Source organism: Herpailurus yagouaroundi, unplaced genomic scaffold (genome assembly GCF_014898765.1).
Source record: "Herpailurus yagouaroundi ecotype Mexico unplaced genomic scaffold, PumYag 28, whole genome shotgun sequence".
NCBI lineage: Eukaryota > Metazoa > Chordata > Mammalia > Carnivora > Felidae > Herpailurus > Herpailurus yagouaroundi.
The window spans coordinates 167,858,064-167,875,905 of record NW_024412376.1 but is presented as its reverse complement, the minus strand read 5'-3'; the positions used below and the strand labels follow the sequence as shown (position 1 = coordinate 167,875,905).

General features: G+C 48.3%; 1 protein-coding gene and 1 long non-coding RNA gene across 4 annotated transcripts in view; one reads left to right on the top strand and one right to left on the bottom strand.

Moving 5' to 3' along the window:
• Window positions 1-13,436, bottom strand: part of NELFA (negative elongation factor complex member A) — a 27,538-nt gene extending 14,102 nt beyond the window's left edge. The window contains exon 1 of one of the 3 annotated variants that reach the window (XM_040489583.1): window positions 13,132-13,436. In XM_040489583.1, the coding sequence (XP_040345517.1) occupies window positions 13,132-13,341 (210 nt within the window). In that variant the 5' untranslated portion in view covers window positions 13,342-13,436. Of the gene's footprint in view, window positions 1-11,964; window positions 12,025-13,131 lie in introns of those variants that run through there. The other 2 variants (XM_040489591.1, XM_040489600.1) reach the window with 2 other exon arrangements.
• Window positions 13,437-16,277: 2,841 nt separating this feature from the next.
• Window positions 16,278-17,198, top strand: LOC121039408 (uncharacterized). Its single transcript, XR_005794752.1, has 2 exons — window positions 16,278-16,318; window positions 16,722-17,198. It is a non-coding gene; the product is annotated as an uncharacterized LOC121039408 (long non-coding RNA).
• The last annotated feature ends 644 nt before the right edge of the window (window positions 17,199-17,842 follow it).

The window sequence follows — 17,842 nt, the reverse complement described above, 5'->3', positions numbered from 1 at the left end:
AAAAAAAAAAAAAGAAAGTGAATGTCTGCTGCGTTGTGTTTCATTATGGCAGACCAAACCTCATTCATTCATTCATTCATTCATTTATATTTTAAATGTTTATTTTCGAGAGAGTGCAGGCAGGGGAGGGGCAGACAGAGCACGACAGAGGAGCCGAATAGGGCTCTGAGCTGACAGCAGACAGCCTGACACAGGGCTCGAATTCACAAATTATGAGATCATGACCTGAATCAAAGTCAGATGCTTAACCAACTATGCCACCCAGGCACCCCCAAACCATTTTTAGATTAAACCAAATCTTCAGCAAGAATCCCACCTTCAGGAGCGGCTGGGTTGCTTAGTCGGTTTAGTGTCCGACTTCCACTCAGGTCATGATCTCACAGTTCGTGAGTTCGAGTTCAGTGTCGGGCTCTGTGCTGAGAGCTCAGAGCCTGGAGCCTGTTTTGGATTCTGTGTCTCCCTCCCTGTCTTCCCCTCCCCTGCTCATGCCCTCTCTCTTTCTCTCTCAAAAATAAATAGACATTAAAAGAAAAAAAAGAAGAATCCTATCTTCAACCGTGTTCTCATGGTAGCTTTCATTGGGTCTCTGGGGGGAGGCAGATGCTGGAGTAAGGACCTTCCAGTTCTTGCCAAGAGGGCAACGCCACATGCCCTAAAGCATGCACACACACACACTCTCTCTCTCATATACACACAGCGTCACAAATCCATGAGAAAAATGCATGCATCTAAATGCATGGTTGGACACAGATCTTGGACTCAGAACAGAGAAAAGTGAGACTGGCTTCCAATATAACAGCACGTACAAAGGTGCACTCCTGACGCATTAAAGACCTATCTGTGAATGGAAGAACTACACAGTGAAAAGAAACAAAAGAGGCACATCTAACGACTTCTTTTTAAAAATTTTTTTTTCAACGTTTATTTATTTTTGGGACAGAGAGAGACAGAGCATGAACGGGGGAGCGGCAGAGAGAGAGGGAGACACAGAATCGGAAACAGGCTCCAGGCTCTGAGCCATCAGCCCAGAGCCCGACGCGGGGCTCGAACTCCCGGACTGCGAGATCGTGACCTGGCTGAAGTCGGACGCTTAACCGACTGCGCCGCCCAGGCGCCCCTCTAACGACTTCTTAAAACTTCAAAAGCACAAAGCATAAACCAAAAACTTACTGTGTATTAAAATGAAAGATTTCTGTTCAGCGAAGGACAAATGAAAAAGTTAACAGGTAACAAAATGGCAGATGCAATCTGTAATGTTCAAAACCAGCAGTGTTTACTACCCAAAATATACAGAGTCCCTGCAAATCAACAAGACAGCAACCCCAACAGAAACAAAGGCAGATGCTATTAATAGGCAACATACAAAGGAAATTTGACAAGGCAAGGAACACAGGGGACAGATGCCCCAAATGAACACAAACTATCAATCTGATCTGATCCATCTGATCAACCATCTGATCCACAAAACCAGAAAAGTGGACAAAACCAGGTGTGACAAGAGTGAGGGGGAATCAAGTACCCTCAGGCACTGCAGGTGGGAGTGTGGACACTACAATGTCACCACTTAAGCAGATACATTCTGTGACCCAACACTTCCACCTGGGCGTAGATTTCAAAGATAGCTCCACAGTGACCCAGGGGTAAGAAGCCCTGTCCTACAGCACTGCTTGTTACAACCAAGCTGGTTGCAGCCTGCCACCCAGGGCTGGAGGGACGTGCACAGGGACACCAACTGCGGGGGCACAGTTGAGCAGGAGTCAGCCCATTTTTCTCTGAAGGGCTGGACAGTGACTATTTTAGGGCTTGTGGGCCACATGGGATAGGGGAGGGGAGGGGAGGGGAGGGGAGGGGAGGAGGGAGGAAGATATGAGACAGGCTTAAATAAACTTTTCAATAACGTGCAAACATTCTTAGCTCACAGACCATACAGACAGGTCACAGGTCTATTTATCAACCCTTGGATTAGATAAACAGCAACATGGCTGAAAATAATTAAAAATAATGTTTTGTTTAAAAAAAATGAACTGAAGGGGGGCACCTGGATGGCTCAGTTGGCTAAGCATCGACTTTAGCTCAGGTCATGTTCTCACAGTTCATGACTTCAAAGACCCACACTGGGCTCTGCACTGAGTGCTGAGCCTGCTTGGGATTCTCTGTCCCCCTTTGTCTCGGTCCCTCCCCCACTTTGCGTGCCCGTGCATTCTCCCTCTCAAAAATGAACATTAAAAAAAAATAAATGAATTAAAAAAATTGCTGAAGTATGTAGACAATATAATTTTACATCAATTAAAAGTAGTAAGTGGGGGTGCCTGGGTGGCTCAGTCAGTTAAGAGACCGATTTCAGCTCAAGTCATGATCTTGTGGTCTGTAAGCTTGAGCCCCGCGTCAGGCTCTGTGCTGACAGCTCAGAGCCTGGAGCCTGCTTCGGATTCTGTGTCTCGCTCGCTCTCTGTCCCTCTGCTGCTTGCTGTCTCTCTTTCAAAAATATTAAACATTAAAAAAAATTTTTTTTTAAATATGTGAAGGGGCCCCTGGGTGCCTCAGTCAGTTAAGAGTCCGAGTCTCTTTTATTTCGGCTCAGGTCATGACCTCACAGTTCATGAGTTCAAGCCCCAGGTTGGGCTCCGTGCTGACAAGCACCAAGCCTGCTCAGGATTCTCCCTCTCCCTCTCTCTCTGCCCTTCCCCCACTGGCTGTCTCTCTCTCTCTCTCTCTCTCTCTCTCTCTCTCTCTCTCAGAAATAAACTTCAAAAGTTTTTTTAAAAATATGGAAGATTTGCAACGCAAGACTGATAGAAAAGATGCTCAATGTCACTATCATTATGGAAGTACAAACTGACACCTATTAGGACGCCTGACTGTAGGGACACCTGGCTGGCTCAGCCAGGGGAGTGTGCGACTATTGATCTCAGCGTTGTGAATTCGAGCCCCATGTTGGGCACACAGATTACTTAAAAATAAACTCTGTTTCAAAAAATGCCTAAAATTGGAAAGGCGCTACCAAATGCAGAAGACAAGTGGAGCCCTCGCATGTTGCTGGTGGGAAGGTGAGTGGTACCGTCACCCTGGAGAGCAGTGTGCCTGGGTGGCTCAGTCGGTTAAGTGTCCGACTTGGGCTCAGGTCATGAGCTCCCGGTTCGTGAGTTTGAGCCCCACGTCGGGCTCCCTGCTGTCATCGCAGAGCCTGCTTCGGGTCCTCTGTCTCCCTCTCTCCTTGCCCCTCCCTCACTCATGTGCACGTGCAGGCTCTCTCTCAAAAACAAATGAACGTTAAAAGGAAAAAGGACCCAGCCATCCCTCTCCTACATGCTTCCTCCAGAGAACAGCAGTGCACGCAGGGACATAGCGTAAATGGGGCATGCCCATATCGAGACAACCTACTCAGCAGTAAAATTATGAACTATAGGGAGCCTGGCCGGCTCAGTCAGTGGAGCGTGCGACTCTTGAGCTCGGAGTTGTGAGTTCCAGCCCCGGGATGGGTGTCGACATCACTTAAAGAAATAAGCTTAAAAACAAAAGTTATGAACCATTAGCATATGTAACACATGGGCGAATATTAAAATTATACGCTGAGTGAAAGAAGCGAGACCTAAAAAACCCACTCTGTACGATTCCATGTATATAATGTTCTATAATGTGCAACTTAATCTGTAGTGACAGAAAGCAGTTGCACGGGAGAGGGCCAGGAGGAGACGTGGGCTGCGATCCGCCGGAACCTTCACTGTCCTGATGTTACAGGTGTGTACATGTCACATTACACACCTTAAATACAGGCAGTTTAGATCACTTACACCTGAAAGGAAACAAAAGTCCCCACCTAAAAGCAAGACACTCTTTTAGGTAGAACAGAACGGTTGTTGCCTACAGGGAACGTGGGAGCAGGATGTAGGGGTCAAAGAATAAGTCGACAGAACAGCCTTTGTAGGAAGGAAAAGGAAGCCAATAAAAAGTTTAAGAGCAGACAGAAGTAAGGGATGGGGTGGTAAGTCAGGCACTATCCAGACCATAACAAAGAAAGGAAGCCACTAGAAAATATGGGAGGGGCTACCCAGGAAAGAGAGGAAAGTCCCATATGCACCTAACTGCAGAATCAGGGAGAAAGGGAGAGAAACTGGGGTGAAGGCAGTGTTTGAAGAAATAACTGCTGAGATTTTCTAGAACAGACAGATTAAAGATACCTGTAATTTGAAAAGCCCACCAAAACGTGCCACTGGAAACTCGCAGGACGACCGAGTGAACCACGGTCCTGCACCAACGGTCTGGGACCATCACAGCCGAGCCTACAGCCTGGTGCCAGGCTGCTGGCTCACTGTGGTGACACAGCTGCAGGCCAGAGGCTCACGGGCACCATCGCAGAGGCTCACGGGCACCATCGCAGAAACCTGTACTAGGTTCCAGGGGGACAGCAAAGTTTAGGTGAAATTTCAACGAAGTGGTGAGTCCGTGTGTAAAAAAGGTCTGTGTCAGAACCGTGACGCAGACCTGGGTCCAGTGTCCTTGGAAACAACACAGGTAAGAGAGGTAGAAGTCACGTTCAGACCCTCCTCATCTGACCCTCCGCCCCTGGGTTGGAAACTGAGGCTGCTTCTGTGTGTCTAAGCATCTGAGATCCTCCAGGTACAAGTGGGACATTTCCTTCTTCCTGAGTTCAGACAGCCAAGTTTCTGAGTCTGTAATTTCAGTCAACGGTATCTCAGTAAGACAGCCACGCGAGGGAAGGGCTCAGCACTTCACAGCAGCAGTGTGTGTCCTTGGGGGAAACTGGGTATCGTTCCCTGTGGAGCTGGCCTTGTCATTTTGACCCTCCAGCTGAGACATCTCTCGCCCTCCCGGTCACTGGTCACTGGAATCCCCAAGACTTCCCATGGTCACCCCGGACCTGGCTAACTCTACAGAATACACAGAATCTCCCGGTCCCGCTGTTCTAAGACTTCCACTGGCGCCAATGTCAGTGTCTTAGACCACAGTGGTCACTGGTGTTTTCCAGTAGCATTTATTTCCTAGAATGCCTTTTCAAATACAGCTCAAACATCCCAAAGTCACAATTCACATTTTATGACACTCTGTAGTCAGCAAGACACCTCATGTACATAATACCCTGAAATCGTTCGCCTCCATTTTCAAGGCATCATTCTGACTCCCCTAGCCAGAATAAAAGTTTCTGAAAGAGCAGGAGCCCTAACCTACTTCTGTACCCCTTACTAAATAAACTAAAACACTGGATCATTCAAATTTCTTTTCCTCCCCCCGGTATTAGCCACAGACTGTTGTTTACTTAGCTTTTAAGAAGACTAGATACGTCATAAAACTAGTAAACTGGTTTCAGGATTTCACAATGAAACACAGGTTGTAGCAGATGCTGTTGTGATGGTTAAACTTACGTGTCAACGTGATTGGGCCGGGGGTGCCGAGACATGGAGACATCGGGCCAAACGTCAATTCTAGGTGTGTCTGGATGAGATTAACATTTGAATTGGCACACTAGATAAAGCAGATTGCCCTCCCTGGTATGGGTGGGCCTCATTCAACCAACTGAAGACAGAACTCCTGCTTGGCCAAAGTGGGACACTGGTCTTTTCCAGTCTTTGGATTTGGCCTGAACTACCGGCTCTTCTAGCATCCCTGCAGATCTTGGGACTTCTCTGATTCCTTAATCACGTGAGCCAATTCCTTCCACCACCACCCCCGTATATGGCATATGTGAGTATTTATAGGGCGTGCACTCACGTGCGCGTGCGCGTGCGCGCGCGCACACACACACACACACACACACACACACACACACCCTGTTGGTTCTGTTTCTCTGGAGAACTCTAACACACTGTGGACACGTCCAGCCCAATCATCTAGTCCCCCTGTATCTACAGTCTTATATAGAAAAACTTAATCTTTAGAATGACATTTCAAATGTATTAGATACTTAAATAACTTAAAGATAATTAAGATAGCTAAGTGAATTAAGATGTTTCAGCAAATTTGCTTGGGGCACCTGGCTGGCTCAGTTGGTAGTGCATGAGACTCTCGATCTTAGAGTTGTGAGTTTAAACCCCATGCTGGGTGTACAGATTACTTAAAATACTAACAACAAAAAAAAAAAAAAAAAGAGGGGCGCCTGGGTGGCTCAGTCAGTTAAGCACCCAACTCTGGCTCAGGTCATGATCTCATGATTCATGCGTTCGAGCCCCACATCAGGCGCTCTGCCGTCAACACAGAGGCCACTTCGGACACTGTCTCTCTCTCCCTCTGCCCCTCCCCTGCTCACAAACACCCCCTCTCTCTCAAAAATAAATAAACATTTAAAAAAATGGGAAAAATAAAAAAGTTTAAATACCAAGAAAATAAAAACGCTTTTCAGAAAAGTAAACTACCCAGAATGGCCTAATCCTTTTGCAACCTAGCCAATAATTCCTTTATTATAATTTCTTGTAATATAGGGGCACCTGGCTGGCTCAGTTGGTATAGCATGAGACTCTTGATCTTGGGGTCATTGAGTTCAAGCCCCATACTGGGCGTAGAGCTTACCTTAAACACACACACACACACACACACACACACACACACTGGTGTGAGGGGGTGCCTGGGTCTGAGTGGCTCAGTTGGTTAAAGCTCTGACTCTGGACTTCTTATTTTCCACTGAGGTCATGATCTCACAGTTAATGAGATAGAGCTCCGTGTTGGGTAGAGCCTGCTTGAGATTCTCTCCCCATCCCCTCTCCCAATCAGATGCGTGCACATGCATACTCTCTCTCTCAAATAAATAAATAAAAACTGTTTTGGTATTATGAAGTCCCAGAACTACATATATTGATATATATCAGTGAAAGAAAGCTGATATATCTATATTAAAGTTGGACCAAAAAAGACTTTAAGCACAAAAAACATTACCACATACAGAAAGCTCTATATAAAGATCCATGGTTCAGCTTAACAGGCAACTAAAACAATTCTAAACTTGCATGCACCTAATAACATAGCCTCAAAATATATAAAGCAAAAGCTGATAAAACGGTAAGGAGAAATGGACAAATCTATAATCATAACAGAGATCAACATACCCCTCTCACTAATAAATGAAGTAATTCTTTTAAAAATCAGTAAGACTACAGTAGACCTATACAATACAATAAACAAACTGACCTAATGAACATATACAGGGCAATGGATCTCAAAACTAGTGAATAAATCTGCTTCTCAAGTTCAATCACAATGTCTACAAAAACTGACTACATATTTTGCCATTAAGCAATCTTAAATTTCAAACAACTGAAATAATGTAGACTGTATCCTGATGAGCACTCAATACAGCTAGAAATCACTAACAAAACATAACTAAAATCTCTCCCTCTCCAATGTACAGAAACTAAGAAACAATTCTAAACTACAGTGCCAGTGAAGAAATCACAGAAATGAGGAAGTATTGCAACTTAACGAAAATGCTATTTAACAAAACTTGCAGAATACAGCTAAAGCTGTGATTACAAAAAACCTTGCGGCTTTATACATGTATCTTAGGGAAAAAGCATTGAAAATGAGGTCAGCTTCCATCTTAAGAGATTAGTAAAAGACCAAAAGAAAAAAGGAAATACAAGGAAGAAGATAATGAAAATGAAAAAAAAAGTAGTTAAACAGATAACAAATACATAACATAACAGAGAATATCAACAAAGCCAACAGTTGGTCCTTTGAAGTTCTATAAAATTAACAAATATCTGGTGAAATAGATAAAAAAAAAAACAAAAAATGAAAAAGGGACCATCACTACACATGCTTCTGATATTAAAAAAATAAGAGGATATTAACTACTTTATGCCAATACATTTGAAGTTTTAGTAGAAATGGTCAATCCTTTAAAAAAAAAAATAACATCAAACTTTTACTTAAGAAGAATATAAAACAGGGTGCCTAGGTGACTCAGTCAGTTGAGCATCCAACTCTTGATTTCAGCTCAGGCCATGATCCGAGGGTCATGAGATCTAGCCCTGCATCCCACTCTGTGCTGACATCATGGAGCCTGCTTGGGATTCTCTCTTTCCCTCTCTCTGCCCTTCTCTCACTCACACACATGCACACAGCACTCTCTCTCAAAATAAATAAATAAACTTTAAAAATAAAATAAAGATAATAAATAAGAAAAAAAAATCAATACTCAAAAATCTCTCCACAAAGGAAATCCAGGCTCCCCCACATAGCTTTATTACTAAGTCCTACCAAACATTTAGGAAGAAATAATCCGATTATTAAACTCCAAAGAAAAGGAAAACAGAGGATACACCACAATTCCTTTTATAAGGATAGCATAACTTCAGTACCAAAATATGACAAGGACAATTTCAAAAAGTAAAATTAAAGGTTAATTTCACCCAGGAACATAAATACAAAATTCTTACACAAAATATCTGGGCAACATAATCCAACAATATAAAATGACTAAATTAGGTTTATACCTCAGGGATGCAAAGCTGGTTTACAATTGAAACTATTCTATAAATGTGGTGAGTTACATGCCAAGGGATATTTTAACCATCTGACAAATTTCAAAATCCATTCATGTTCACACTATTAGGATGGCTATGCCAGAAAGACTGATAACAACACAGTTGGGAAGGATGTAAGAAATTGGAACACTCAAAAATCACTCGTGTAAAATGTAAAAATGCTGAAGCTACTATGGAAAATAGTTTGGCAGTTCCTCAAAATAGTTATGAACCAAACAATTCTTCTCCAAGGCATATACCTGAGAATGGACATCCAATGTCCACATTGAAAACATATGCCCATAAAAACTTGTCATGAACTTTCACAGTATTATTCATAATAGTAAAACAGTATAAACAACCTAAATGGCCATCAACTGATGAATAAAATGTGTTCTATTAATACAATGGATATCATTCAGTTGCAAAAAAGAAATGAAATACTTACACGTGCTACAACATGGATGAGCCTTGAAAGTAGCCCGTCCCAAAAGACCACACATTGTATGATTCCATTCATATGAAATGTCCAGAATAGACAAATCATTAGACACAGAAAGCAGGTAAGTGGGTGCCTCAGGCTAGGGAAGGGGGGTAGGGCTGGAGGGGGAGACTGCTAATGGGTACAGGCTTTATTTGGGGGCTGATGAAAATGTTCTAAAATTGTCTAGAACGATGGTTACACAAATGTGAAGATACTAAAAGCTGCTGAATTGTACATTTCAAATGAGTGAATTGTATGCTTTGTAAATTATATCTAAATAGAACTCTTAAAACTCATTCATGATTATAACTTAAAACAAAATCTAGAAATAGAGAAGAATTTCCTTAACCAGACAAAAGCTAGCCATCCAAAATAATAGGAAACATAGTATTTACTGGCAAAACAGTCCAAGTTCTTCCTGTGTGATGAGAAACAAGACAGAGTCCTGGTGAGCCCAGTAAGGCAAGAAAAAACATAACTGGAAAGAGCATAGGAAAGACACAGAAAAATAGTTTACAGAAAAGATTATTGCAATTAGTAAGCCCCTGGCACAGATACTATTCACAAACTCATCTAAAAAATAAAATTTTAAGGGGCGCCTGGGTGGCGCAGTCGGTTAAGCGTCCGACTTCAGCCAGGTCACGATCTCGCGGTCCGTGAGTTCGAGCCCCGCGTCGGGCTCTGGGCTGATGGCTCGGAGCCTGGAGCCTGTTTCCGATTCTGTGTCTCCCTCTCTCTCTGCCCCTCCCCCGTTCATGCTCTGTCTCTCTCTGTCCCAAAAATAAATAAACGTTGAAAAAAAATTTTTTTTTAAAAATAAAATTTTAACAGATACCACCTACAACAGCATGAAAAATGTGAAATATCGAGTAATACATCTAACAGGATGGCAGGCCTCTGTGGAGAACATCGTTAGCAGTTCATAACAAATATTAAAGCAGATCTAAATAGAGAGATATGTCCATATTCGCAATCTATCAGATTGAGTATTATTAAGACGGTTTCACCCCAGAATGCATCGTGAGTTCAACTCGGTCTTCCATGTCGGTCAAAATCCCAACGTGAGGTATGTGTAACCTCAGAAGGGAAGATCAAACACACGTGGAAGTAGAACCGACCAAGAATAGCCCGAGATGCCCCTGAAGAACAAAGCGGGAGGGGCTGCTTGTCAAGGCTTCTGTGTCAAGCGGCGGTAAGAGGACTCAGTGGGCTATTAGCACAATGACACATTCAAATGGCCTGAAGAAACAGAGCAGAGCCCAGAAGCGACCCGAAGCAGTGACACTGCAAATCAACGGGGAGAGACAGCTGTTTCCGGAAGTGGTGCTGGACTCACTGGACATCCATATGGAAAGCAAAATTGCACTCCCAGCCTCACAGCACAATCAATTCCAGGTAGACTGAAGACTGGCAAGTGAAAGGCAGACTGTGCAGCTCAAACCGGACAGCAGGAGCCCCACCACCCCCGCCCCCCACAGGGAGGCACATGCCCGGGGAGACAAAATCCCTCCCAATCACTGAGGGAGGCGGGACTGGTACTGGTACAAGCACACACTTAGAGCTAAGAGCTTCCGAACGTCCGAAGATTCCAGGAAAGGGGCTAAGTCAAGCTGAAACTGGAAAACATCTGTAACACATACAACTGAAAAAAGGACTGCTACCCAACGTACGTATGTATGTATGTATATTTTCAACCTACATAGCAATTTAAAAAAGACAGGAAAACACAGAAGATTTGAATATTCACAAAAAATAAAATCAGTGAATAAACACACGAACCACATTAGTAGTAGTAGCTCAACCATAATAGTATTAAGGCAAATACAAGTTAAAACCACTGAATGAAGTGCCTACACTTAATACTGTACTGCATATTTGAAAGCTGTCAAGGGAGTAAGTCTTTAAAAGTTCTCATCACAGGGCGCCTGGGGGGCTCAGTCAATTAAGCGATGGACTTCGGCTCAGGTCATGGTCTCATGGCTCCTGAGTTCGAGCCCCTGAAGGGGCTCTGCTCCGACAGCTCAGAGCCTGGAGCCTGCTTGGGATTCTGTGTCTCCCTTGCTCTCTGCCCTCCCCCACCCCCTCTCAAAAATAAATAAACATTAGGGGAGCCCGGGTGGCTCAATGGGTTGAGCTTCCGACTTCGGCTCAGGTCATGATCCGTTTGCGAGCCCGGAGCCTGCTTCGGACTCTGTGTCTCCATTTCTCTCTCTCTCTCTCTCTCTCTCTCTGTCTCTCTCCCCAACACACACACACTCGTACACTGTCTCTCTCTCTCTCTCTCTCTCAAAAGTAAACATTAAACACTTTTTTAACGTTCTCATCACGAAAAACGATCTGCATATATGATCGATGTATTGACGTGATCACACAATACATACAAACACTGCATCGTTATGCTGCACACCCGAATATAACTAATGTCACTGTAGGTCAACTATACCTCAATTTAAAAAATGGAGTAGGTACTTTGGGAAAAAACAAACAAGAAAGCCCCACCAAACACCTTCCCACACCCTCCAGGCCGGCAGGCGCCGGTGAGGAGTCCAATTGGATACAACCACTTGGAAAAACAACTCAGCATCGTGCCGAGCCCCCCCACCCCCACCCCCCTCCCCCGCCCCCGAGTTCCAATCCCAGAAACCGTACCCTGGACAGAGACACGCTTGCGGACACCCTAACGCAAACATCGCGACGCGGGCAACAGCAGGGCGCCAGCGCACAAAGCTGGCCGCCAGCCACGGTCTCCCCAGGACGGGGTGGACGGAGAGCTGCCGGCCCCGGGAAGGGAAGGCCACTCGCAAGGAAAATGGCCCAGGGCCGGCGGCAGAGCGGACGCGCCACGCGGGAAGCGGCAGCCCCCGGCCCGTTCCAGCCGAGGCCCGCCCACTCCCGGCAAGGCACCCGCCGCGGTAAAGGCACGCGGGCCGCGGGCGGGAGGCCGGGCGGCGCGGACCGGCCCCCCGCGGGCGCTTCGGCACAGCTCCCGCACAAGCCACCAACCACCGCAGCGTCGCTGCGGGCCGCCGGCACCAGGCGGGGCTTCGGCATTCGGGAACACTAGTGCCGCGTGCACGAAAAGCGACGCCGAGGACCGTCCAGGAAAGCACAGAAACACACCCCTGCCCACTGACCCGGAAGACGGAAAATGGGAGGGTGGCAAGACTCCAAGGATTCAGGGCCCTAAACGAGCGGCTGTTCCGCCAGGGACCGAGACTGCGGGGCCACCAGGGCCGCAGGTCCTCCGTCTCGTCCCAGACGCCCGGCTCCGGGAACCCGCGTCCTCCGGGCAGCTCGCCGCCCCCCAGGCCGCTCGCAGCGCGGGAGCCCGCCGCAGCCCTGCCGCCAACAGGTGCCCCGGCCCCGCGGCCCCCGCCCCAACCTCCCCTCCCGGCCAGGGCGCACCGGCCGCTCCCGACCCCGGGACCCTAGCGCGAGCAGGGTGGGGCCTGTGGGGGGGGGGGGGTGGGGGGACGGGCCGGAGAGGGGGGCGGGGCTTGGGAGGAAGGAGGGAGGATCCGCGGGGAGGGGGTGTGAGGGTCGGGGACCAGGGGGTCCCGGGAGGGAAAGAGGATCCTCCGGGAGAGGGGTGTGAGGGGGAGGGTCCGGAGCGGGAATGACGGTCTGCGGGGAGGGGGTGTGGGGAGGGGGCCCGGAGCGGGAATGAGGGTCTGCGGGGAGGGGGTGTGAAGGGGAGGATCCGGAGCGGGAATGAGGGTCTGCGGGGAGGGGGTGTGAGGGGGAGGGTCCGGGGCGAGAATGAGGGTTCGCGGGGAGGGCGGATGAGGGTCGGGGACCAGGGACCGGGGCAGGAATGAGAGTCGGAGGGGGAGGGAGGTGTGGGGAGGGGGTCCGGGACGGGAATGAGGGTCCGCAGGAAGGGGTGTGAAGAGGAGGGTCCGGGGTGGAAACGCGGGTCCGCGGGGAGGGAGGTGTGGGAAGGGGGTCCCGGGCGAGAATGAGGGTCCGTGGGGAGGGGGTGTGAGGGGGAGGGTCCCGGGCGGGAATGAGGGTCCGCGGGGACGGGGGTGAGGGGGCGGTGGGCCGTGAGGGTCAGGGCCAGGGGTGCGAGGGGGTACGTTAGGGACGGTGGGAGGGGAGGGAGCAGGGCCCGGGGTCTCTGGTCACTGGAAGGGGCGGCCCGGGCCCCCCCCCCACCGCCGCCCGCCTCACCTCGTCCACGGTGCGTCGCGGAAGGTGCAGCGTCCCAAGCAGCAGCTTGAGCTTCACGGCCGACGAGAGGCCATGGAAGCAGAGGCGGATGTTGTCGATGACCGCTGCGGTGAGCAGGGACGCGATGCTGGGCGGCGCCCACAGCTCGTCCGTGGCCCCCAGTTTGTTGTGCAGCCACAGGCCCGTGTCGCTCTCCCGCATGGACGCCATCTTGGGGGGAGAAAGCCGGGTGCCGCCGAGCCGGCATCTTATGAAGACACCTACGCGCCCGCGGCGAGGACCCCCAACATGGCGGCGCCCGCCCGGACGAGCCGCGGGGACGTTTCCGGGGGGGCGGGGCCTCGGCGAGACGCTGTGCAGCGACGCCGAGGAAGGCCCGCCAGCCGCCGTAACATAGCATGGCGGCGTCCGCGGCCGGCTCTCTGGAAGGCCGTGGGAGATGACGTCAGGAGAGGGGTGTCGTGCCCGTGCGGCGGGTGGGCGGGGCGCCTGGGAGCAGAGGCCGGCGGCGGCCGGCGGAAGTCCAAGCGGGTGCTGCGTGTGCTCACTTGCGGGGTTGGCCGACGCCCCGGGGCGCCTGCCCGGCTGCGCGTGCCTGCTCGCTCCCCGTCGGGCCGCGAAGCAGATGGGGCCCGGCTCCGCGCCGGCCAGGCTGTCCCGGGTGGCCCGGAGGCAGGCTCACGCGTGCTTCCCTTGAGCATGCATGCATTCCTGCTTGCATTCATTCATGCGGCAAAGTGCACGGAGCACTTGCTTTGTGCCTGGTGCTGTTCCAGGTGCTGAGGATACAGTAGCGAGCCCAGACCCAAACTTCGCCTTTGTGGGTTCCTCGATCCAGAGGTGGTGTGGAGAGAAAGAGCCGGGCGGGGGTGGGGGGGGGGGGGGCGGTGGGCAGGAGTGATGGGAGGACGGAAGCCTGGCCAAACCTTCTGGTCCCCAGTGCCGCTGTTTGCCATTGGCCAGGCAGCTGTCCCAGGAAAGGACTGGGTGGCTCCATGTCCTCAAGGTCAGCTGCAGGCAGCTTTCCCGGGGCCCGTCCCGGACACCCACGCCTGCCAGACTTGGGCCTGCCCTTTCCAGATATACAAAGTAGGGGAGAATCAGCAGCCAAGCCCTTTTTAAGAGGAAGTCAGCCCTGCCTTGGCTCCAGCCGGCTCTGGGCATATAATCAAGGAAAGCACAAAATTGAGTGAGTGCCCCTCTGCCTGGAGGGGGCCCTCTCCACCTTGGCCGACCCCGTCCTTCCCCCAGGCCAGCTGGAGACATCGCTCAGAGTCCTGCTCAGAGAACGGGCCTCTGGTGGACCAGGAGGTGCTCTGGAGTATGCTGACAAACCGGGAGGAGTGAGGACGTGCTCACCATGGCATGGCATGGCATGGCATGGCATGGCATGGCTGGGGCCATGTCTCTGAGGAGGGGATACTGCAGCCGAGGGTGGAAGAGACAGCAGGTAGTGAGCAGGAGAAAGGGCCACCACACCCGGACCACCTCAGTGGCTCAGGAAGGTACCAGCCTCCCAGTGCCTCCCTCCCCTCCCCTCCCCCCCCCCCCACATCTACCCCTCCCCTGTCACAGCCAGGACCTCCTTGTCTCGGGAATATGCCTGTGCCCAAATCTCCCCTTCCGACCTGTTCCTTCTGCTCTCCACTCCCATAGGCTCCGTCTTTCCACCTCATTAAGACGGCTGTGGGGAGGGAGATGGGACACACCCACTGCCTCCCCTTTCCTTCTGCACCTGGCTGGTGGACAGATCTGCAGTCCAGACCCCTCAGATCCAATCCCACGGCTCACTTCTCTCTCCAGGTACCTCCCCCCCGCCCCAACTCTAATGTGTTGGGAGTGTGTACTGATGTGTGTCTCATTAACAAACCTTCAGTGTTACATGTACGTTTGTGTCTTGGATGGTCAGAGGTGAGATTATGCCCAATCTTGAATGCGCCACATTTAGGCTTTCCATTCCTCTAGGATTAAACTCTCACATTGCTTCTAGTTGCCCACCCTACAGACAATCCACGATGTGGACCCTCCTACCAGTCCCTCCAGGACTGTGTGTGAGGATCTGGGAGGTGCATGCCCCACAGTGGAGGGAGTGACCAAAGGGCACCCAGGAAGGAAGAGATAGTGCCTAGAAGAGAAACCCAAATACTTGAGAAGCAGGGAAGATGCTTAAACTTCTCAGTAACCTGAAAAGTCCAAATTAACATAACGAGATGCCCCGTTATACCCATTCGATTGCAGAATTAGAAAGTCAAAAGTTTTGCTGTTGTTTTTTAAGTAATCTCTACCCGCAATGTCTCAAACTCAAGACCCTGAGATTAAGAGTTACATGCTCCACACGGACAGAGCCTGCCAGGTGCCCTACAAGTTTTTGTTTTTAAACGTGGATATCCAATTGTCCCAACACCATTTGCTGAAAAGACTATTTTTCAAATGAGCCACCTTTGAACCTTTGTTCAAAATCTGTTGTCCATATATGTGTGGGTATATCTGTGGACACTTTTGTATCCTGATTTATTCATCTGTCTTTACACCATGCTGTCTTGATTATTATAGTTTGATGATTCATCTTGCAATCAGGTAGTGTTTGTCCTCTGACTTTGTTCTTTTGCAAAGTTATTTGGCTATTTTACACCCTTTGCATTTCCATATGCATTTTAGAATCATTTGTCAATTTCTAGGAAATTGACTCTATGTGGGCATAGAGTTGTTCGCAGTGTTCCTTTATTATCGGTTTTAATGTCCGTGGGATCTGCAGTGATAACCTGTTATTAGTAATTTGTATCCTCTCTTTTAATTTTTTTTCAATTGAGCTATAATTGACATATATTAGTTCCAAGTGTCCAATATAATGGCTTGATGCTTATATATATTATTCTTTTTTTCTTAGTTAACCTGGCTTGCGACTCATCAATTCTATTGATCTTTTCGAAGAATTAGCTTTGGTTTCATTGATTTTTTTCTATCGATTTCATGTCTTCAACTTCACTCATTCCTACTCTAATTTTTTTAAGTTTATTTTCATTTATTTTGAGAGAGAGGGGAGGGACAGAGAAAGAGGGAGGGAATGAATCCCAAGCAGGTTCCACACTGTCAGCACAGAGCCCAATGTGGGGCTTGAACTCATGAACCCTGAGATCATGACCTGAGCCGAAATCAAGAGCCGCACTTGACCGCCTGAGCCACCCAGGTGCCCCTCTGCTCTAATTTTTATTATTTATTTTCTCCTGCTTATGTTGGATTTAATTTGCTCTTCTTTTTCTAGCTTCCTAAGGTAGAACTTAGATTATTGGTTATAGATATTTCTTATTTTCTGATATATGCACTAGATGCTACAAATCTCCCTCTAAGCATTGCTTTCTCTGCATCCCACAAATTTTGATAAGTTGGGTTTCATTTTCATTTAGTTCAAAATATTTTAAAATTTCTCTTGCCATTTCTTCTTTGACTCATGTTATTTACGAGAGTGCTATGTAATCTTCCAAGTATTTGGGGGGACTTTCCAGGCTTCTTTCTTTACTGATTTCTAATTTAATTCCACTGTGGTCAGAGAGCAGATGGTGTTCGATTTCTATTCTTTCAAATTTGTTAAGGGGAGTGTTCTGGCCCAGAACGTGAACCGTCTCGGAGCGTTCCACGCGAGCTTACGGAGAATGTGTGTGCTGCCACTGTTGAGTGAAGTGGCCTAGAGTCCACTAGAGACTGGATTCAGGACTATGGATGGACGGCCTTAACCGTGTCCTTCGTGATTCTCTGCCCCCTGCCAGCGGGGTGTTGAAATGTCCCACCACAGTAGCGGATTCATCGGTTTCTCTCTTGTCGTTGCCTTGACATCTATTTTATCTGATATCAACAGAGTGATGCCAGTCTTATTTTTAATCAGCGTTTACATAATATGCCTTTTATCCATTATTTTATTTTTAGCCTTTCCGTGTGTCCTTATGATGTACTTGTGTCTCATATAAACAGCATATAGCTGTGTTGCGTTCGCTTTTTTATTCAAAAAATAAAATCTTTGTTAACTGGGATATTCTGTCCATTATCGTCGAATAAAACTCATTGATACGTTTGTTCTCTCCTTTTGTGTCTTCTTTTGGGTTGATTGTTCCTTATTCATTTTATCAATACACACATTAGTTTAAAAGTTATCAATCAATAAATCCATGTGAAAAGAAAATAAAAGTTATTCACTCTGCCTTTTTGTAGTCGACTCACAAGAAATCACAATGGGTCTGCTTAGCATACTAAAAATGAGTAATACCAACTTCCGCTTAGGGCTATATGGTCTACCACATCTAAAGAACTCCCACATCCACCACATCTAAAGAACTGGGCAGAATACGAAACACAGCTTTGCAGGCAGCGGGCAACAGTGATCCTTGAAAGAGGCAAACAACACAGGAAGCTCTACAGTTAGCCCAGGCTACTCCTGGAGGAATTTTCCAGGCTATAGGAGAGGGTCGAGGAACCCAATAAAGCTAGGCAGTAACCCTGACTTGAAGGGACAGAGTTCAGAGTTTGGGGTGCCCAGGGTGGCTAGCAGTTTGAGGACAGAGTACCAGAGAGAGAGAGGGAAGAGCTCCGGGTTTTGTGGTTTGCCCTGCAAATCCCCAGCTGAGGGCTGATCGAACATGCATGTGCAGTAACTGATGGGGTTTGAAGTGGTGGTCAAGAAAGAATTCTTGAGACGTCTTCGGTGCAAACAGGTGGTTTT